The sequence below is a fragment of the Notamacropus eugenii genome, chromosome 2 (assembly GCF_028372415.1).
Source record: "Notamacropus eugenii isolate mMacEug1 chromosome 2, mMacEug1.pri_v2, whole genome shotgun sequence".
Taxonomy (NCBI): domain Eukaryota; kingdom Metazoa; phylum Chordata; class Mammalia; order Diprotodontia; family Macropodidae; genus Notamacropus; species Notamacropus eugenii.
In genome coordinates, this window is record NC_092873.1 from 15,642,662 (window position 1) to 15,662,450 (window position 19,789).

At 49.1% G+C, this 19,789-nt stretch overlaps 2 protein-coding genes across 7 annotated transcripts in view; one reads left to right on the forward strand and one right to left on the reverse strand.

Moving 5' to 3' along the window:
- LOC140522101 (inner centromere protein-like) overlaps positions 1-19,789 on the forward strand; it is a 576,743-nt gene that overhangs the window by 446,203 nt on the left and 110,751 nt on the right. The gene's annotated exons all lie outside the window — the stretch shown is intronic.
- Positions 276-19,789, reverse strand: part of AHNAK (AHNAK nucleoprotein) — a 37,405-nt gene continuing 17,891 nt past the window's right edge. For all 3 annotated transcript variants that reach the window (XM_072638883.1, XM_072638885.1, XM_072638884.1), the window contains one exon: positions 276-18,592. In XM_072638883.1, the coding sequence (XP_072494984.1) occupies positions 1,187-18,592 (17,406 nt within the window). In that variant the 3' untranslated portion in view covers positions 276-1,186. The remainder of the gene's footprint in view (positions 18,593-19,789) is intronic.

The following is a 19,789-nucleotide window of genomic DNA, read 5'->3' on the forward strand; positions in this document are numbered from 1 at the left end:
CAATCCCAATTCTGCCACTCATACCCACATGGCCCCTTCTGTGGGTATCTAGAAAATTAGGAGGCTGAAGAATTCCTAAGTTCCATGACTTAGCCATGACTTGGCGGCTAATTTGGTCAAGAAATCAGGAACTTTGAGCACAAACGGGGACAGGATCAGGCCACCACGGGGACTGAGTTGGGGAGTGAGGAAGTGGACTGTTCCCACCTCCAAGTTTATGCTGCTTTCCCCTCCCTCCACCTTGGGATGGAATCCAGTGACACAAGGCATCCAGATTACTTGTTAGCGGCTTTATTTGCATTTTACAGCATGAATTTTCTTACATTCGGAATTAATTTGGCATTAAAGTGCTGGATTCTTAATCAGGTAACATTTGTTTAGAAGCATCCATGACAAATATCAGAAAAGTGGCAGTCACTGGTAAAAACATCACATATAGCACAAAGTATGTAAACCCCAGTCAAGCGGGTCAGTCACTAATAAGCGAGAAGCTATCTAACCCCCTCTCACCAGGAGCACCCAAAAACGGTCAGAATTACCAGCTTAGGGGGAGAGCCGATGCACTAAAGGACAACATCATCACCCCCCCCACCATCAAAAAAAAAAAAAACAATTTCCCTGGGGAAGACTCCTCTCTGCCATCCTGGTATATGTATGATAGGACAATTTTGGAATATTATCCATCCTTAGAGGCCAAAATGGAAGTCTTGCCCCACTCTATCCCACCCCTTCTCCCATCCCACCCTCCTATCCCTTGCAAACAAAAGCCTACCCCCCCCCCAAAAAAAAGGCATTCAAATGGACGTCAGATTTCTATGACCCCAACGCTGAAAAGATTCTGTAAAAATGAAAGTGATAAACGCAAGGCTTGCTTAGTAAACAGATGCTCTCAGCATTTAATGAGCAAACTGAAGTCTTAAGAAGGCAAATACTGCTTCCTCTGCAGATAGGCTGGACTGGAAAAAACCAAAAAACAATTCACCTCCTTTTGTTGTTACTACCACAGCCCCAGGTTCTTCACCTTAACCTGGGGTCAGGCCAAGTGCTGGCCAGGCCTCCAAGTTCGTGGCTGATTTTGACCTTGAGTCAATCTTCAGAAGTTTATATACAAACACACAGAAGCCTACCTACTGTAAATATATATTTATATATATACATGTGCACACATACAAAGGGTCCTCTCGTCTTATTTTTTTGAAACAGTCAACTCTACCTCTGGCAACTGTATGCCCACCTTTGTTCCGCTGTCGTTACTCGATGAGGAGGACAGCCTAGACTTCTTGGAGGCCAGGGACACCCCACTTCCCTGGAGCTTTCCAGCCTCCTCATCACTCCCAGTGACCTCATAATGACCTTTACTCTTGGACCCCAGCCCGCCAAAGGTGCCAAACTTCAGTTTGCCATGTTTCCCTTTGACCTTTCCACCCTCGATGGACACTTCCCCACTTCCAAACTCGAGTGTGCCCGTAGGGGTGACTGGAGCTGAATGCTCCCTCTCATCACTGAAGGAACCTGACCGGTGTAGGGGCTTTTTGCTCTTAAAGAAGGAGAATTTGCCTTTTGGTGAGGATGCCTCTGCCTCGACCTCCCCATCCAAGGAGCCCAAGCTGGCCTTGGAGCTCTTGAGGTCTCCTTTGGAGCCAGAGATAGATACCTCTGGGGAGCTTGTAGCACTACCCTTGCCTTTGGCTTTGGAAAAGGTAAATTTGGGCATTTTGATTTTGGACTTTTTAAGTTTAATGTCAGCTTCCTCCCACTCCCCTTCAACATCTCCAGCCTGGACACTGCCTTCCACCTTGGGGAAGTTCACATCCACCCCCACTTCTCTGCCCACCAGCTCCCGTTCTGAAGATGTAAACTTGGGAATCTTCATCTTGGGGAATGTCACTCTTCCAGAGACACTTTCCATGTGAACTTGAGGGCCAGACACACCCACGGCAGGACTGTGAAGTCCCACCTGGCCTCCCTTAATACCTCCTTCTACCTTTGGTCCTGAAACATGGATGCCCCCAGCCAGCTTTGGCATATCCAGGTCAAGGGCAGAAGAAACCTGGGGTCCTTTCCATTCTCCACCCACACCCTTTATATTTACGTGTCCTCCCCCCATGCTGAGGTCTGGAGCTTTGACACCTCCAGAAACATCCACACCACCTTGGATCTTGGGTCCCTTCAAACCGATTCCCCCCAAGTCTGATGCTGAGACCTCGGGTGATGAGAGATTAAATGTAGGTCCCTGGATGCTCACATCAGGAGCTGTCCCATGAAGACCGATGCCTGAACCCAAAAGCTTTCCTGATGGGAGTTTGACATTCACATCTGGCAGCTCTGCTTCACATCTAGGCAATTTAACATCAGGTTTCTGGATACTGCCTTCCAAGCCTTTGACATTGATGCCCCCAAGACCCACTCCCACAGTAGGACCCTTGATGTCACCACTGGCCCCAAAGCCCCCTTTTATTTGTGGTCCTTCCAAGTTAAAGTCCATGTCAGATGAGACTTGAGGCCCTTTCACATCCACACCTCTGAGATGAACATCCATCCCAGGCCCCTTCAGCTCCGGCCCTGTGACATTAACGTCCAGATTAGACCCCTGAGAGGAGACACCAAATTGGGGCAGCTTCATTTGGGGGAGTTTGATAGCTCCCCCCGGTGCCTCCAAACCAACAGTTGGAGCATCCACCGATACCTTGGGACACTTGATGTCACCAGCTATACCCAAGTCTCCCTTCAGGTTTGGTCCCTTCAGATTCACATCGGGCATGCTGACATTCAGTTTTGGAGTCTCTACATTGACGTCGACACCAGGCACTTTCACTCCTCCCTCTGTAGAAAATCTGCCACCACCTTCCATCTTCAATTTCCCACCAGCTCCTTTGACGTCAAGGCCTGGAGTGTCCACACTCATCTTGGGACCCATGACACCCCCAGAAACATCTAGATCTCCCTTCAGCTTTGGTCCTTTCAAATTCAAGTCAAGATCTGGCCCAGAGAGGTTCACAGAAGGCAGGTTCCCTTGGGGTCCTCTCAATGTTACATCAGGTCCTTCAAATTTAAGGTTAGGGGCACTCACACCTCCTTCAACAGAGGGGAGCTGGCCATGAATATCAGCTCCCCCGCCCTCCACCTTCAGACCAGGTACTCCAATCTTGGGCAAGGAAAACTTAGGGAACTGGATTTTTGCATCTGGACCCTTCAGATCAACATCTGGTCCTTCCAGTTCCACTTTGGGGACATCACCCTTTATCTTTGGTCCTTTCAAGTTGACATTCGCATCAGGGATAGATACTTGAGGAGATGAGATGCCAAAGGAGGGAGCTTTGATTTTGGCATCAGGGACTTCAATGTTGATATCAGAGGCATCCAAGTTGGCTTGGACACTGGGCACTTTCAGATCACCCTCTATCTTTGGCCCTGAGATACCAATGCTCCCACCTGGCCCCTTGAACTTTGGTGCCTTCAGATGGATGTCAGGCCCTTCCATGCTGGCACTGGGAAGACTCCCACTGAGGCCAACAGACCCAACTTCCAGCCCAGGACCCTTGAGCCCGGTTTTAATTCCGGGAGATGAAATTTCCAGTCCAGGTGTTTGGATCTCCCCTTCCAATTTGGGGCCAGGAAGTGGGGCCTCTGCTTTGAATTTGGGAGATTTGATATCAAATTCTACATCAGGGAAGTACATTTTCCCAAATATTGGTTTCTTTGTTTTGGGAGATTTCACATCAACCTTAAGAGAAGCATCTGGAGCTGCCACGTTGACGTCCAAATCTGGAGTTTTGAGATTGGCATCAATTTCACCCTCTGGGGCATTCAGATCAAATCCCTGTTTTTTGGTCTTGATCTTTGGGCCACTCATATGAATCCGAGGCATTTTAAACTTCATTTTCTTGCCCTTTCCACTGACATTGATATCTGGAGACTCGACATTCAGCCCTGCTTCTGGAACAGTAACATCTAATGAAGGGGACTTGATGTCAGCCTTCAGGCCTTTAGCCCCAAAGCCAAATTTAGGTTTCTTAAATTTTGGAATTTTAACATCTGGCCCCTCGAGGTTCAGGTCTGGACTCTCAACATTCAAACTTGGTGTTTCCAAGTCCACTTTGGGGCCCTTCAGGTCCAATTCACCACCTTCTATCTTGGGACCAGACATGCCAAACTCGGGTGACTTGAGATGTAAATCGACATCAGGAGCAGATATTTTTGGCCCGGAAATGTCTAGTGATGGCATTTTCAAGTTTGGGCCACTTAATTTGGCATCAGGGCCATGGAGATCCAAACTGGGACCCTGAAAGTCAACTTCAGGACCCTTCAAATTACCTTCAACCTTAGGGACAGACATGTCAAAATCTCCCTTTAATTTGGGCCCTTTCAAATTCAAGTCAACATCAGGCATGGAGATCTTGGGGGCCTTGATGTTCATCTCAGGCATCTTGAACTTGGGGCCTTTGAGTTTCCCTTCAGGCCCTTCAATACTTAGGTCAGGGGCCTCAATGTCCACCTTGGGGCCAGAAATGTCAACATCTGCCTTGGGTAAGCTCACATCCACCTCTGGGCCCTCCCCCTTGAAGCCTGGCATGCTGAACTTGGGCATCTTCACTTTGGGCATTTTCAAGTTCCAATCTGGCCCATGGACATCCACATCTGGGGCACTGACATCCACTTTGGGGCCCTTAATGTCAAGCTCAGGGCCTTTCAGATCCCCCTCCACCTTGGGAAGGGACACATCTACATCTCCTTTCAGCTTTGGCCCCTTCAAGTTCAGATCAATATCAGGCATGGAGATCTTCGGAGCATGGAAATGCATGTCTGGCATCTTGAACTTGGGACCTTTCAGCTTTCCTTCTGGGCCCTCAATATCCACATCTGGAACATCAATGTCCACTTTGGGGCCCCTGACATCTATCTCAGGACCTTTCAAATCACCTTCCACTTTGGGCAGAGAAACGTCCACATCTCCCTTCAACTTTGGCCCTTTCAAGTTAAGATCAAAATCAGGCATGGAGATCTTGGGAGCCTTGATGTTCATCTCAGGCATCTTGAACTTAGGGCCTTTGATCTTCCCCTCTGGGCCTTCTATACTCACATCTGGAGCCTCAATGTCCACCTTGGGGCCAGATATGTCAATGTCTGCCTTGGGCAGATTCACATCCACCTCTGGCCCTTCTCCCTTGAACCCAGGCATGCTGAACTTGGGCATCTTCACCTTGGGCATTTTCAAGTTCCAGTCTGGCCCATGGACGTCCACATCTGGGGCACTGACATCCACTTTGGGGCCCTTGATGTCCAGCTCAGGGCCTTTCAGATCCCCCTCCACCTTGGGAAGGGACACATCTACATCTCCTTTCAGCTTTGGCCCCTTCAAGTTCAGGTCCACATCTGGCATAGAGATTTTGGGTGCCTTGAGATGCAGGTCAGGCATTTTGAACTTGGGGCCCTTCAGCTTTCCTTCTGGGCCATGAATGTCAATATCAGGTGTATTTATGTCCAACTTGGGGCCTTTGACATCCACCTGAGGACCTTTCAGATCACCTTCCACTTTGGGAAGAGACACATCAATGTCTCCCTTCATCCTGGGGCCTTTCAGGTTCAAGTCAATTTCACTCATGGAAATCTGGGGGGTCTTGAAATGCACATCAGGCATGTGGAATTTAGGTCCCTTCAATTTTCCCTGAGGACCTTCAATGTCCAGCTCAGGACCTTTAATATCCACGTGGGGCCCTTTGAGGCCTCCCTCCACCTTGGGAAGAGAGACATCCACATCACCTTTTATCTTTGGCCCTTTCAGGTTCAAGTCAAAGTCAGGCATGGAAATTTTAGGAGTTTTGATGTGCATGTCCGGCATCTTGAACTTGGGGCCTTTTAGTTTCCCTTCTGGACCCTCAATGTCCATATCTGGAACATCAATGTTCACTTTGGGACCCTTGATGTCAAGCTCAGGGCCTTTCAGATCCCCCTCCACCTTGGGAAGGGACACATCCACATCTCCCTTCAGCTTTGGCCCCTTCAAGTTCAGATCAATATCAGGCATGGAGATCTTCGGAGCATGGAAATGCATGTCTGGCATCTTGAACTTGGGACCTTTCAGCTTTCCTTCTGGGCCCTCAATATCCACATCTGGAACATCAATGTCCACTTTGGGGCCCCTGACATCTATCTCAGGACCCTTCAAATCACCTTCCACTTTGGGCAGAGAAACGTCCACATCTCCCTTCAACTTTGGCCCTTTCAAGTTAAGATCAAAATCAGGCATGGAGATCTTGGGAGCCTTGATGTTCATCTCAGGCATCTTGAACTTAGGGCCTTTGATCTTCCCCTCTGGGCCTTCTATACTCACATCTGGAGCCTCAATGTCCACCTTGGGGCCAGATATGTCAATGTCTGCCTTGGGCAGATTCACATCCACCTCTGGCCCTTCTCCCTTGAACCCAGGCATGCTGAACTTGGGCATCTTCACCTTGGGCATTTTCAAGTTCCAGTCTGGCCCATGGACATCCACATCTGGGGCACTGACATCCACTTTGGGGCCCTTGATGTCCAGCTCAGGGCCTTTCAGATCCCCCTCCACCTTGGGAAGGGACACATCTACATCTCCTTTCAGCTTTGGCCCCTTCAAGTTCAGGTCCACATCTGGCATAGAGATTTTGGGTGCCTTGAGATGCAGGTCAGGCATTTTGAACTTGGGGCCCTTCAGCTTTCCTTCTGGGCCATGAATGTCAATATCAGGTGTATCTATGTCCAACTTGGGGCCTTTGACATCCACCTGAGGACCTTTCAGATCACCTTCCACTTTGGGAAGAGACACATCAATGTCTCCCTTCATCTTGGGGCCTTTCAGGTTCAAATCAATATCAGGCATAGAGATCTTGGGGGCCTTGAAGTGCATGTCAGGCATCTTGAATTTGGGGCCCTTCAGTTTTCCTTCAGGCCCTTCAATGTCCACATCTGGAACATCAATGTCCACCTTAGGCCCAGAAATGTCAACATCTGCTTTAGGCAGACTCACATCCACATCTGGGCCCTCCCCCTTGAAGCCTGGCATGCTGAACTTGGGCATCTTCATCTTGGGCATCTTCAAATTCCAATCTGGCCCATGGACATCCACATCTGGTGCACTGACATCCACTTTGGGGCCCTTAATGTCCACATCAGGAACCTTCACATCACCTTCTATCTTGGGCACAGACACATCCACATCCCCTTTCACTTTGGGGCCTTTCAAATGCAAGTCAAAATCAGGCATGGAGATCTTGGGAGCCTTGATATTCATCTCAGGCATCTTGAACTTGGGGCCTTTGATCTTCCCCTCTGGGCCTTCTATACTCACATCTGGAGCCTCAATGTCCACCTTGGGGCCAGATATGTCAATGTCTGCCTTGGGCAGATTCACATCCACATCTGGTCCTTCCCCCTTGAAGCCTGGCATGCTGAACTTGGGCATCTTCACTTTGGGCATTTTCAAGTTCCAATCTGGCCCATGGACATCCACATCTGGGGCACTGACATCCACTTTGGGGCCCTTAATGTCAAGCTCAGGGCCTTTCAGATCCCCCTCCACCTTGGGAAGGGACACATCTACATCTCCTTTCAGCTTTGGCCCCTTCAAGTTCAGATCAATATCAGGCATGGAGATCTTCGGAGCATGGTAATGCATGTCTGGCATCTTGAACTTGGGACCTTTCAGCTTTCCTTCTGGGCCCTCAATATCCACATCTGGAACATCAATGTCCACTTTGGGGCCCCTGACATCTATCTCAGGACCCTTCAAATCACCTTCCACTTTGGGCAGAGAAACGTCCACATCTCCCTTCAACTTTGGCCCTTTCAAGTTAAGATCAAAATCAGGCATGGAGATCTTGGGAGCCTTGATGTTCATCTCAGGCATCTTTAACTTAGGGCCTTTGATCTTCCCCTCTGGGCCTTCTATACTCACATCTGGAGCCTCAATGTCCACCTTGGGGCCAGATATGTCAATGTCTGCCTTGGGCAGATTCACATCCACCTCTGGCCCTTCTCCCTTGAACCCAGGCATGCTGAACTTAGGTATCTTCATCTTGGGCATCTTCACATTAAAGTCTGGGCCATGAATGTCCATATCAGGTGCTTCAAGATGTACTTCTGGTGTCTTAATATCTACCTTAGGACCTTTCAAATCACCTTCCAAGGTTGGGCCTGCAACATCCAGGTCTCCCTTCACTTTGGGGCCCTTCAGGTTTAACTCTACATCTGGCATTGAGACCTTGGGTGAAGAAATGCTCAGAAAGGGCATTTTGAACTTTGGGCTTTTTGCTTTGCCGTGGACCTCAACATCAGGGGCGTGTATATCTACTTTGGGCCCTGCAATGTCAACATCTGGTTTTTTCAGTTTGGCATCTATTTCTGGTGTTTGAACTTTGGGGCCTGAGAAGTGAAACTTCGGAAGCTTGAAACGGGATTTTTTAGATTTCTCCTCAATGTTGACTTTAGGGGCTGCAATGTCAATCTCTGGACCCTTCATGTCCACTTTGGGACCCTTGATGTCACCTTCTAATTTGGGCACAGAGACATCAACATCTCCCTTGATTTTGGGGCCTTTCAAATTCAGATCAATCTCCGGCATGGAAATCTTGGGCATGTGGACATGCATGTCAGGCATCTTGAGTTTTGGACCTTTGCCATGGATGTCAATATCTGGGGCATCAACATCCAACTTGGGGCCTTTGATGTCAAGAGATGGTCCTTTCAAATCACCCTCTACCTTTGGAAGGGACACATCTACATCACCTTTTATTTTAGGACCCTTAAGATTGAGGTCCAAGTCTGGCATTGAGATCTTAGGAGCCTTGATATTCATCTCTGGCATTTTAAATTTGGGGCCTTTCACTTTTGCATCTGGACCCTCAATGTTAATGTCAGGAGTCTCGATGTCAATCTTGGGTCCAGAAATGTCCACATCTGCTTTGGGCAGATTCACATCCACATCTGGTCCCTCTCCCTTAAACCCTGGCATGCTGAACTTGGGCATTTTCATCTTGGGCATTTTCAGATTCCAATCCGGGCCATGAACATCCACATCTGGGGCACTGATGTCCACCTTGGGGCCTTTGATGTTCACATCTGGAACTTCTACCTCACCTTCTATCTTAGGCACAGACACATCCACATCCCCTTTCACTTTGGGGCCTTTCAGATTCAAGTCAAAATCAGGCATGGAGATCTTGGGAGCCTTGATGTTCATCTCAGGCATCTTGAACTTGGGGCCTTTGATCTTCCCCTCTGGGCCTTCTATACTCACATCTGGAGCCTCAATGTCCACCTTGGGGCCTGAAATGTCAATGTCTGCCTTGGGCAGATTCACATCCACTTCAGGACCCTCTCCTTTGAACCCTGGCATGCTGAACTTGGGCATCTTCACCTTGGGCATTTTCAAGTTCCAGTCTGGCCCATGGACATCCACATCTGGGGCATTGATGTCTACCTTAGGACCCTTCAACTCCACATCTGGCACTTTCATCTCCCCCTCCACTTTGGGCAAAGAAACATCGACATCTCCCTTAACTTTGGGGCCTTTCAGATGCAAGTCAAAATCAGGCATGGAAATCTTGGGAGCCTTGATGTTCATCTCAGGCATCTTGAACTTGGGGCCTTTGATCTTCCCCTCTGGGCCTTCTATACTCACATCTGGAGCCTCAATGTCCACCTTGGGGCCTGAAATGTCAATATCTGCCTTGGGCAAATTCACATCCACTTCTGGGCCCTCTCCCTTGAATCCTGGCATGCTGAACTTGGGCATCTTCATCTTGGGCATCTTGAGGTTCCAGTCTGGCCCATGGACGTCCACATCTGGGGCACTGACATCCATTTTGGGGCCCTGGATATCAAGCTCAGGGCCTTTGATGTCCCCTTCCAATTTAGGGACTGAAATATCTACATCTCCTTTTACTTTGGGGCCCTTCAAATTAAGGTCAATTTCAGGCATTGATATCTTTGGGGTTTTAAAATGAATATCAGGCATCTTAAACTTGGGACTTTTCCACTTCCCTTCCGGTCCTTCAATATTCACATCAGGAGCTTCAACTTCCACATTAGGTCCTGAAACGTCAATGTCTGCCTTGGGCAGATTTACATCCACCTCTGGGCCCTCTCCCTTGAACCCTGGCATGCTGAACTTGGGCATCTTCACCTTGGGCATTTTCAAGTTCCAGTCGGGCCCATGGACATCCACATCTGGGATGCTAACATCCACTTTGGGGCCCTTGATGTCCAGCTCAGGGCCTTTCAGATCTCCTTCCAGCTTTGGCCCAGAGATATCCACATCTCCTTTCAGTTTTGGGCCTTTCAGATTCAGGTCCACATCAGGCATAGAAATCTTTGGAGCTTTGATGTGCATGTCAGGCATTTTGAACTTGGGACCTTTGATCTTTCCCTCAGGGGCCTCAATGCTCACATCTGGAACATCGATGTCCACCTTGGGCCCAGAAATGTCAACATCTGCTTTGGGCAGGCTCACATCCACATCTGGACCCTCCCCCTTGAACCCAGGCATGCTAAACTTTGGCATCTTTAATTTAGGCATCTTTAATTTTCCTTCTGGTCCATGAATATCAACATCAGGTGCTTCTACATCCAGTTTAGGGCCTTTGATATCTAACTCTGGTCCTTTCAAATTTCCTTCTACCTTTGGAAGAGAGACATCAACATCTCCCTTCAATTTAGGTGCTTTCAAGTGTAAGTCAATGTCTGGCATAGAGATCTTGGGGGCCTTGAAGTGCATGTCAGGCATCTTAAACTTGGGGCCCTTCAGTTTTCCTTCAGGCCCTTCAATGTCCACATCTGGAACATCAATGTCCACCTTAGGCCCAGAAATGTCAACATCTGCTTTAGGCAGACTCACATCCACATCTGGGCCCTCCCCCTTGAAGCCTGGCATGCTGAACTTGGGCATCTTCATCTTGGGCATCTTCAAATTCCAATCTGGCCCATGGACATCCACATCTGGTACACTGACATCCACTTTGGGGCCCTTAATGTCCACATCAGGAACCTTCACATCACCTTCTATCTTGGGCACAGACACATCCACATCCCCTTTCACTTTGGGGCCTTTCAAATGCAAGTCAAAATCAGGCATGGAGATCTTGGGAGCTTTGATATTCATCTCAGGCATCTTGAACTTGGGGCCTTTGATCTTCCCCTCTGGGCCTTCTATACTCACATCTGGAGCCTCAATGTCCACCTTGGGGCCAGATATGTCAATGTCTGCCTTGGGCAGATTCACATCCACATCTGGTCCTTCCCCCTTGAAGCCTGGCATGCTGAACTTGGGCATCTTCATCTTGGGCATCTTGAGGTTCCACTCAGGCCCATGAACATCCACATCTGGGGCATTAATGTCCAACTTGGGCCCCTTAATGTCTACATCAGGAACCTTCACATCACCTTCTATCTTGGGCACAGACACATCCACATCTACATCTCCCTTCACTTTGGGGCCTTTCAGATGTAAGTCCACATCTGGCATGGAGATCTTGGGGGCCTTGAAGTGCATGTCGGGCATCTTAAATTTTGGACTTTTCCACTTGCCTTCAGGACCTTCAACATTGACATCTGGCATGTCAACATCCAGTTTGGGCCCTTTAACATCCAATTCTGGTCCTTCTATTTTGGGAACAGAGACATCAACATCTCCTTTGATCTTAGGGCCCTTCAGGTTGAAATCTACATCTGGCATGGAGATCTTGGGGGCTTTGAAGTGCATGTCAGGCATTTTGAACTTGGGACCCTTTAGTTTGGCATCTGAGCACTCCAAGTCCACATCTGGTACCTCAACATCCACACTGGGACCTTTGATATCTCCCTCTAACTTGGGCACAGATACATCTACATCCCCCTTCACTTTGGGACCTCTCAAATGCAAGTCCACATCTGGCATGGAGATCTTGGGGGCCTTGAAGTGCATGTCAGGCATTTTGAACTTGGGGCCCTTCAATTTGGCATCTGGGCACTCCAAGTCCACATCTGGCACCTCAACATCCACACTGGGACCTTTGATATCTCCCTCTAACTTGGGCACAGATACATCTACGTCCCCCTTCACTTTGGGACCTCTCAAATGCAGGTCCACATCTGGCATGGAGATCTTGGGGGCTTTGAAGTGCATGTCAGGCATTTTGAACTTGGGGCCTTTCAATTTGGCATCTGGGCACTCCAAGTCCACATCTGGCACCTCAACATCCACACTGGGACCTTTGATATCTCCCTCTAACTTGGGCACAGATACATCTACGTCCCCCTTCACTTTGGGACCTCTCAAATGCAGGTCCACATCTGGCATGGAGATCTTGGGGGCCTTGAAATGCATATCAGGCATCTTGAATTTGGGGCCCTTCAGTTTTCCTTCAGGCCCTTCAATGCCCACATCTGGAACATCAATGTCCACCTTAGGCCCAGAAATGTCAACATCTGCTTTGGGCAGACTTACACCCACGTCTGGTCCTTCCCCCTTGAAGCCTGGCATGCTGAACTTGGGCATCTTCATCTTGGGCATCTTCAAGTTCCACTCTGGCCCATGGACATCCACATCTGGGGCATTAATGTCCAACTTGGGCCCCTTAATATCCATATCAGGAACTTTCATGTCACCTTCAATCTTGGGTACAGACACTTCCACATCCATGTCCCCCTTCACTTTGGGACCTCTCAAATTTAGGTCCACATCTGGCATGGAGATCTTGGGGGCCTTGAAGTGCATGTCAGGCATCTTGAACTTGGGGCCCTTTAGTTTGGCATCTGGGCATTCCAAATCCACATCTGGCACCTCAACATCTACACTGGGACCTTTGATATCTCCCTCTAACTTGGGCACAGACACATCTATGTCCCCCTTCACTTTGGGACCTCTCAAATGCAGGTCCACATCTGGCATGGAGATCTTGGGGGCCTTGAAGTGCATGTCGGGCATCTTGAACTTGGGACCCTTCAGTTTCCCTTCAGGTCCTTCAATATTTACATCTGGTGCTTTAATGTCCACCTTGGGCCCAGAAATGTCAGCATCTGCTTTGGGCAGGCTCACATCCACATCTGGTCCTTCCCCCTTGAAGCCTGGCATGCTGAACTTGGGCATCTTCATCTTGGGCATCTTGAGGTTCCACTCTGGCCCATGGACATCCACATCTGGGGCACCAACATCCACTTTGGGCCCCTTAACGTCCACATCAGGAACCTTCAGATCACCTTCAATCTTGGGCACAGACACATCAACATCCACGTCTCCCTTCACTTTGGGGCCTCGCAAATGCAGGTCCACATCTGGCATAGAGATCTTGGGGGCTCTGAAGTGCATGTCAGGCATCTTGAACTTGGGGCCCTTCAGTTTGGCATCAGGGCACTCCAGGTCCATATCAGGCACCTCAACATCTACACTGGGACCTTTGATATTAACTTGAGGGCCTTTCAAATCTCCTTCCAGGTCTGGAGCAGACACACCCATCTCCCCTTTCAGTTTGGGTGCTTTTAAATTCAGGTCCACATCAGGCATGGATATTTTCGGAGCTTTGATGTTCAGCTTTGGCATCTTGAACTTGGGGCCCTTCAGTTTACCTTCTGGCCCTTCAATGTCCACATCTGGAACATCAATGTCCACCTTGGGCCCAGAAATGTCAACATCTGCTTTAGGCAGGCTCACATCCACATCTGGACCCTCCCCCTTGAACCCAGGCATGCTGAATTTGGGCATCTTCACCTTGGGCATTTTGAGGTTCCACTCAGGCCCATGGACATCCACATCTGGGGCATTAATGTCCAACTTGGGCCCCTTAATGTCCACATCAGGAACCTTCACATCACCTTCTATCTTGGGCACAGACACATCCACATCCATGTCTCCTTTCACTTTGGGACCTTTTAAATGTAGATCCACATCTGGCACAGAAATCTTGGGGGCCTTGAAGTGCATGTCAGGCATCTTGAACTTGGGGCCTTTTATCTTTCCTTCTGGACCTTCAATATCAACATCACCAATGTCCACATCCACCTTGGGGCCTTTTAAGTCAGCTTTAGGACCTGTCAAGTCTCCTTCTACTTTGGGCACAGAAACATCCAGCTCACCCTTTAATTTAGGTGATTTCAAATTGAGTCCCACATCAGGCATAGAGATTTTGTGGGTGTGGATATTCATGCTGGGCATCTTGAACTTGGGACCTTTGATCTTTCCCTCTGGACCTTCTATGCCCACATCTGGAGCCTCAATGTCCACTTTGGGGCCTGAGATGCTGATGTCTGCCTTGGGAAGGTTGACATCCACATCTGGGCTCTCCCCCTTGAACCCTGGCATGCTGAACTTGGGCATTTTCATCTTGGGCATTTTCAGATGCCAGTCTGGTCCATGGACATCCACATCGGGGGCACTGATGTCTACCTTAGGACCTTTCAGTTCCACATCTGGCACCTCCATCTCACCTTCTATCTTTGGAGCTGTGACATCATAGTCTCCCTTCACCTTGGGACCTTTCAAATGCAAGCCAACATCTGGCAGAGAGATCTTCTGAGGCTTTATATTCATTTCAGGCAGCTTGAATTTGGGACTTTTAAATTTTGCATCTGGCCCTTCAATATTCACACTTGGAGCATTTATATCCACCTTAGGTGCAGAAATGTCAACATCTGCTTTGGGAAGACTTACATCCACATCTGGTCCTTCTCCCTTGAAACCTGGCATGCTGAACTTGGGCATTTTCACTTTGGGCATCTTCAAGTTCCACTCTGGCCCATGGACATCCACATCTGGGACATTGACATCCACTTTGGGGCCCTTGATATCCACATCAGGAACCTTCACATCACCTTCTATCTTGGGTACAGACACATCCACATTCCCTTTCACTTTGGGGCCTTTAAGATTCAGGTCCGCATCTGGCATGGAGATCTTGGGGGCCTTGAAATGCATGTCAGGCATCTTGAATTTGGGGCCCTTCAGTTTTCCTTCAGGCCCTTCAATGTCCACATCTGGAATATCAATGTCCACCTTGGGCCCAGAAATGTCAACATCAGCTTTAGGCAGACTCATATCCACATCTGGTCCTTCTCCCTTGAAGCCTGGCATGCTGAACTTGGGCATCTTCATCTTGGGCATCTTCAAGTTCCACTCTGGCCCATGGACATCCACATCTGGGGCACCAACATCCACTTTGGGGCCCTTGATGTCCATATCAGGAACTTTCACATCACCTTCTATCTTGGGCACTGACACATCCACATCCATGTCTCCCTTCACTTTGGGACCTCTCAAATGTAGGTCCACATCTGGCATGGAGATCTTAGGGGCCTTGAAATGCATGTCAGGCATCTTGAATTTGGGGCCCTTCAGTTTTCCTTCAGGCCCTTCAATGTCCACATCTGGAACATCAATGTCCACCTTGGGCCCAGAAATGTCAACGTCAGCTTTAGGCAGACTCACATCCACATCTGGTCCTTCTCCTTTGAAGCCTGGCATGCTGAACTTGGGCATCTTCATCTTGGGCATCTTCAAGTTCCACTCTGGCCCATGGACATCCACATCTGGTGCACTGACATCCACTTTGGGGCCTTTGATATCCACCTCAGGAACCTTCACATCACCTTCTATCTTGGGTAGAGATACATCCACATCCCCTTTCAGTTTGGGGCCTTTAAGATTCAGGTCCACATCTGGCATAGAGACTTTGGGGGCCTTGAAGTGCATGTCAGGCATCTTGAACTTGGGGCCCTTCAGTTTACCTTCAGGCCCTTCAATGTCCACATCTGGAACATCAATGTCCACCTTGGGCCCAGAAATGTCAACATCAGCTTTAGGCAGACTCACATCCACATCTGGTCCTTCTCCCTTGAAGCCTGGCATGCTGAATTTGGGCATCTTCACCTTGGGCATTTTCAGGTTCCACTCTGGCCCATGAATGTCCACGTCTGGGGCACCAACATCCACTTTGGGGCCTTTCAGATCCCCTTCCAGTTTGGGAACTGAAACATCATATTCTCCCTTCACTTTAGGGCCCTTCACATGCAAATCCACATCTGGCATAGAAATCTTTGGGGCTTTAATATTCATCTCAGGCATCTTAAATTTAGGGCCTTTGAATTTCCCTTCTGGGCCTTCAATATTCACATCTGGAGCCTCAATGTCCACCTTGGGGCCAGATATGTCAACGTCTGCCTTGGGCAGATTCACATCCACATCTGGTCCTTCTCCCTTGAAGCCTGGCATGCTGAACTTGGGCATTTTCACCTTGGGCATCTTGAGGTTCCACTCTGGCCCGTGGAGTTCCACATCTGGGGCACTGACATCCACTTTGGCCCCTTTCAGTTCCACATCTGGGACTTTCACCGCTCCTTCTACTTTGGGAGGGGTCACATCATATTCTCCCTTCACCTTGGGACCTTTCAAATGTAAGTCTGGCATGGAGATCTTTGGGGCCTTGATATTCATCTCAGGCATCTTAAACTTGGGACCCTTCAGTTTCCCTTCTGGGACCTCCACATTCACATCTGGAGCTTCAATGTCCACTTTGGGCCCAGAAATGTCAACATCTGTTTTGGGCAGGCTCACATTCACCTCAGGCCCCTCCCCCTTGAATCCAGGCACGCTGAATTTGGGCATTTTCATCTTGGGCATCTTGAGGTTCCATTCTGGTCCATGGAGCTCCACATCTGGGGCACTGATATCCACTTTGGGGCCTTTCAGATCCCCTTCCAGCTTTGGGACAGTAACATCATATTCTTCCTTCACCTTTGCACCTTTCAGATGCAGATCTGGCATGGAGATCTTTGGGGCTTTCATATTCACATCTGGTACCTTGATGCTGGGTCCTTTCACTTTTCCCTCTGGGCCTTCAAGGTTGACCTGTGGGGCTGCAATGCCAATGCTTGGCCCTGAAACATTGATGTCTCCCTTGGGTAGGCTCACATCCACATCTGGTGCCTCCCCCTTGATCCCTGGCACACTGAACTTGGGCATCTTCATCTTGGGCATTTTCAGGTGCCACTCAGGCCCATGGACATCCACATCTGGGGCACTGACATCCACTTTGGGACCTTTGATATCCATCTCAGGGCCTTTGACTTGCCCTTCTACTGTTGGGAGAGCAACATCCACCTGGCCTTTTACTTTGGGGGCACCTACATTCAGATCCACATCAGCCATGCTGATTTTGCAGGTCCCCATTTTCCCAGATGGGCTGCCAAACTTGGGCCCAGTTAGGGACCCCTCTAGGCTGGGTGCCTTAATATCCACTGTTGGCTCTGTCATGACCATCTGAGGACCTTTTACATCCCCTTGTATTCCTGGACCTGACACCTTCATATCCCCTTTCAATTTGGGGGACCTGAGGCTTAGGTCTACATCCTGCATGGAGATTTTAGGTTTCTGAATTATCATCTCTGGGGTCTTGAATTTATGGTCTTTGATTTTCCCCTCAGGCCCACTGATGGCCACTTCCGGCAGGCTGACATTCCCAGTGACACTGGGAAGGTTCACTTCTCCCTCAGGCAATTTTATATCCACAGCAGTTCCTTCCCCTTTGGAACCAGACACAGAAAACTTGGGGACTTTCATCTGGGGCATTTTCAGTTTTCCACCAGCCCCATGAGGATCAATTTCTGGAGCTCCAAGTTCCACAGCGGGCCCTTTGATACCCACATGTCCTTTGGAGGCAGAGATGTCCAAGCCTCCAGCTCCCGGAAGCTTGGCACCCTTCACACCAAAGTCACCCTCCAAGGAGGGGGTGGTTATGGTAGGACCTGTCAGCTTTCCTTTGACTCCTTCGACATGGACGGATGGAGCTGTGACTTCCAGCTTCGGACTCTGGACATCTCCACTCACTGCCAAACCTGAACCATCACCCCCAGACCCCACAGAGATGCCTGGTGTGCAGGCACCCAGGCCTACCTCTGGGCCCTGGACCTCAGTCCCTGCTGCTGAGAAGCCAAACTTGGGTAACTTCATGGTAGGAATGTTTATGTTATCTATGGATGGGCGCTGGAGATCCACAGTCCCACTTCCGAGTGAAGATGAAATAGCCGTTCCTGGAACCTGGACAGTGGGACCAGTGGCAGCTCCTTCTTTGCTTCCTAAACCAACAGAAGCAGGGACTTTGGTATGAACAGAGACTTCTGGCTTTCCTTCCACCTTCAAGCCCTTACCACCACTACCAACATCCAAGCCTTCCACCTGGATCCCAGGTGTGGTGACCTGGACCTTGGAGTGACCAGCACCAGCTGCCCCAACCCCTTGGAGCTCTGGTCCAGTTCCTCTCAAGTCAACACTATAACCTGTGGTCTGAATAGTTGCCCCAGGACTTTGCGGCAATCGGATCACAGTCTTCCCATGCTCAGTCTCCACATCCATCTTGGAGATCTCCATCAGTTCATGCCTTGGAATCTTGATCTTAAACTCAGGGCTGTTGATGTCAATCTCTCTGGCACCCTCTCTCCCTGTCACATCCACTGTGTAGGCTGTGACCTTTCTGGTCACTGTGATGGTGCGGCTCTGGGTCTCCCCAAGCTCACCACCTTCCAATCCATCCTCTGACTTCAGTCGTGGCTTGATTTTCGTGGTGTAGATCCGTTGGTACTCCTCATCATCCCCACTCTGCAGAAAGAGACACCGCAGCAAAGGTTGTAGCTGAGCCTGACCAACTAAATGCTCTACAGTCCCAACCAGAGGCCAGCCAACAACCCGGCTTCCTGACCTCTGGAAGTATGGCCTTTCATGGAGCCCTATGGGGGGGGGGGGGGTCCACAAGGGGACAGAGTAAGGGAACTGATGAAAAGAAATGGGAGCCCAGGGGAGAGTATGACATGAAAAGAAAGACCCAAGGGAGAAGAGGTTTTTGGGAGGAGGTCGTGTTTGAGAGAAAAGAAAACTCCTCTTGTGCAATCTAACCAATATCCATCACCAATCGGCCAAAAAATAAGGAAATCTTAGCCTAAATATGGCCAGAACCGGAGACATTTTAGGGCATAAAATAAGAACTGAAGGAACAGACTTATCTCAGCCCAATACCAAGAGATCTGCTTAGTTTGGACTAGGGGACAAGTAGTGTTTCTATTTGACTTTTTATTTTTATAGCTAAATATTAGGCTTATGAAGCAAATGTGAAAGTGCCCATACATTGTTGGGGGACTGGCTGGCTGCTCAATGTGAACCACGTCCTCCATTGCCTTTCTCTTCTCATGCACCATCCTTGCTGGCAGATGCCCTGGTTTCTCAAAGGCTGTACCCACAGAGCCCAAGCTCTAGCAAGTCCATGCTGGAAAGGCATCAAGTATGGGTCCTTTGATGTCAGGGATTTTGGGGGGGAGTTTGGGTGGTATTGGAGTTTTGGTTTTTAATTAGGGATTGCCTTTCTTTGTAACCCCAATACTTGGCAGATAGTTGGGGCTTAATGAGTGCTCATTAACTGATTAATTAACCCAGCTAAGCTAAGACTTTGGCCACAGGGGACTTGCCAGCCCAAGTAACTCTTGAAGACCAAGCTGAGAAGGGCCAAGACCTGTGCTGGGGGATGAAGCCACGGTTCCCTGAAACATCCATACAAGGAGATCATGGGTGGGATAGCGGATGACCACTGGAGTTCCTCATAGGACCAATATGGAACCAATAACTCTATGAATGACCTAGATTTCTAGACAGAAGCATGAGGGTTCAAGCCAATAAGGTTGTGCATTGCTCCTGAGGTGTACGTGTTTTGGATATGCCTATGGATATACATGTTGTCTCTTCTGATAGAATACAAGCTTCTTGAGGATGGGGACTGTTTTACTATAGTCGTTCTATCCCCAGAAC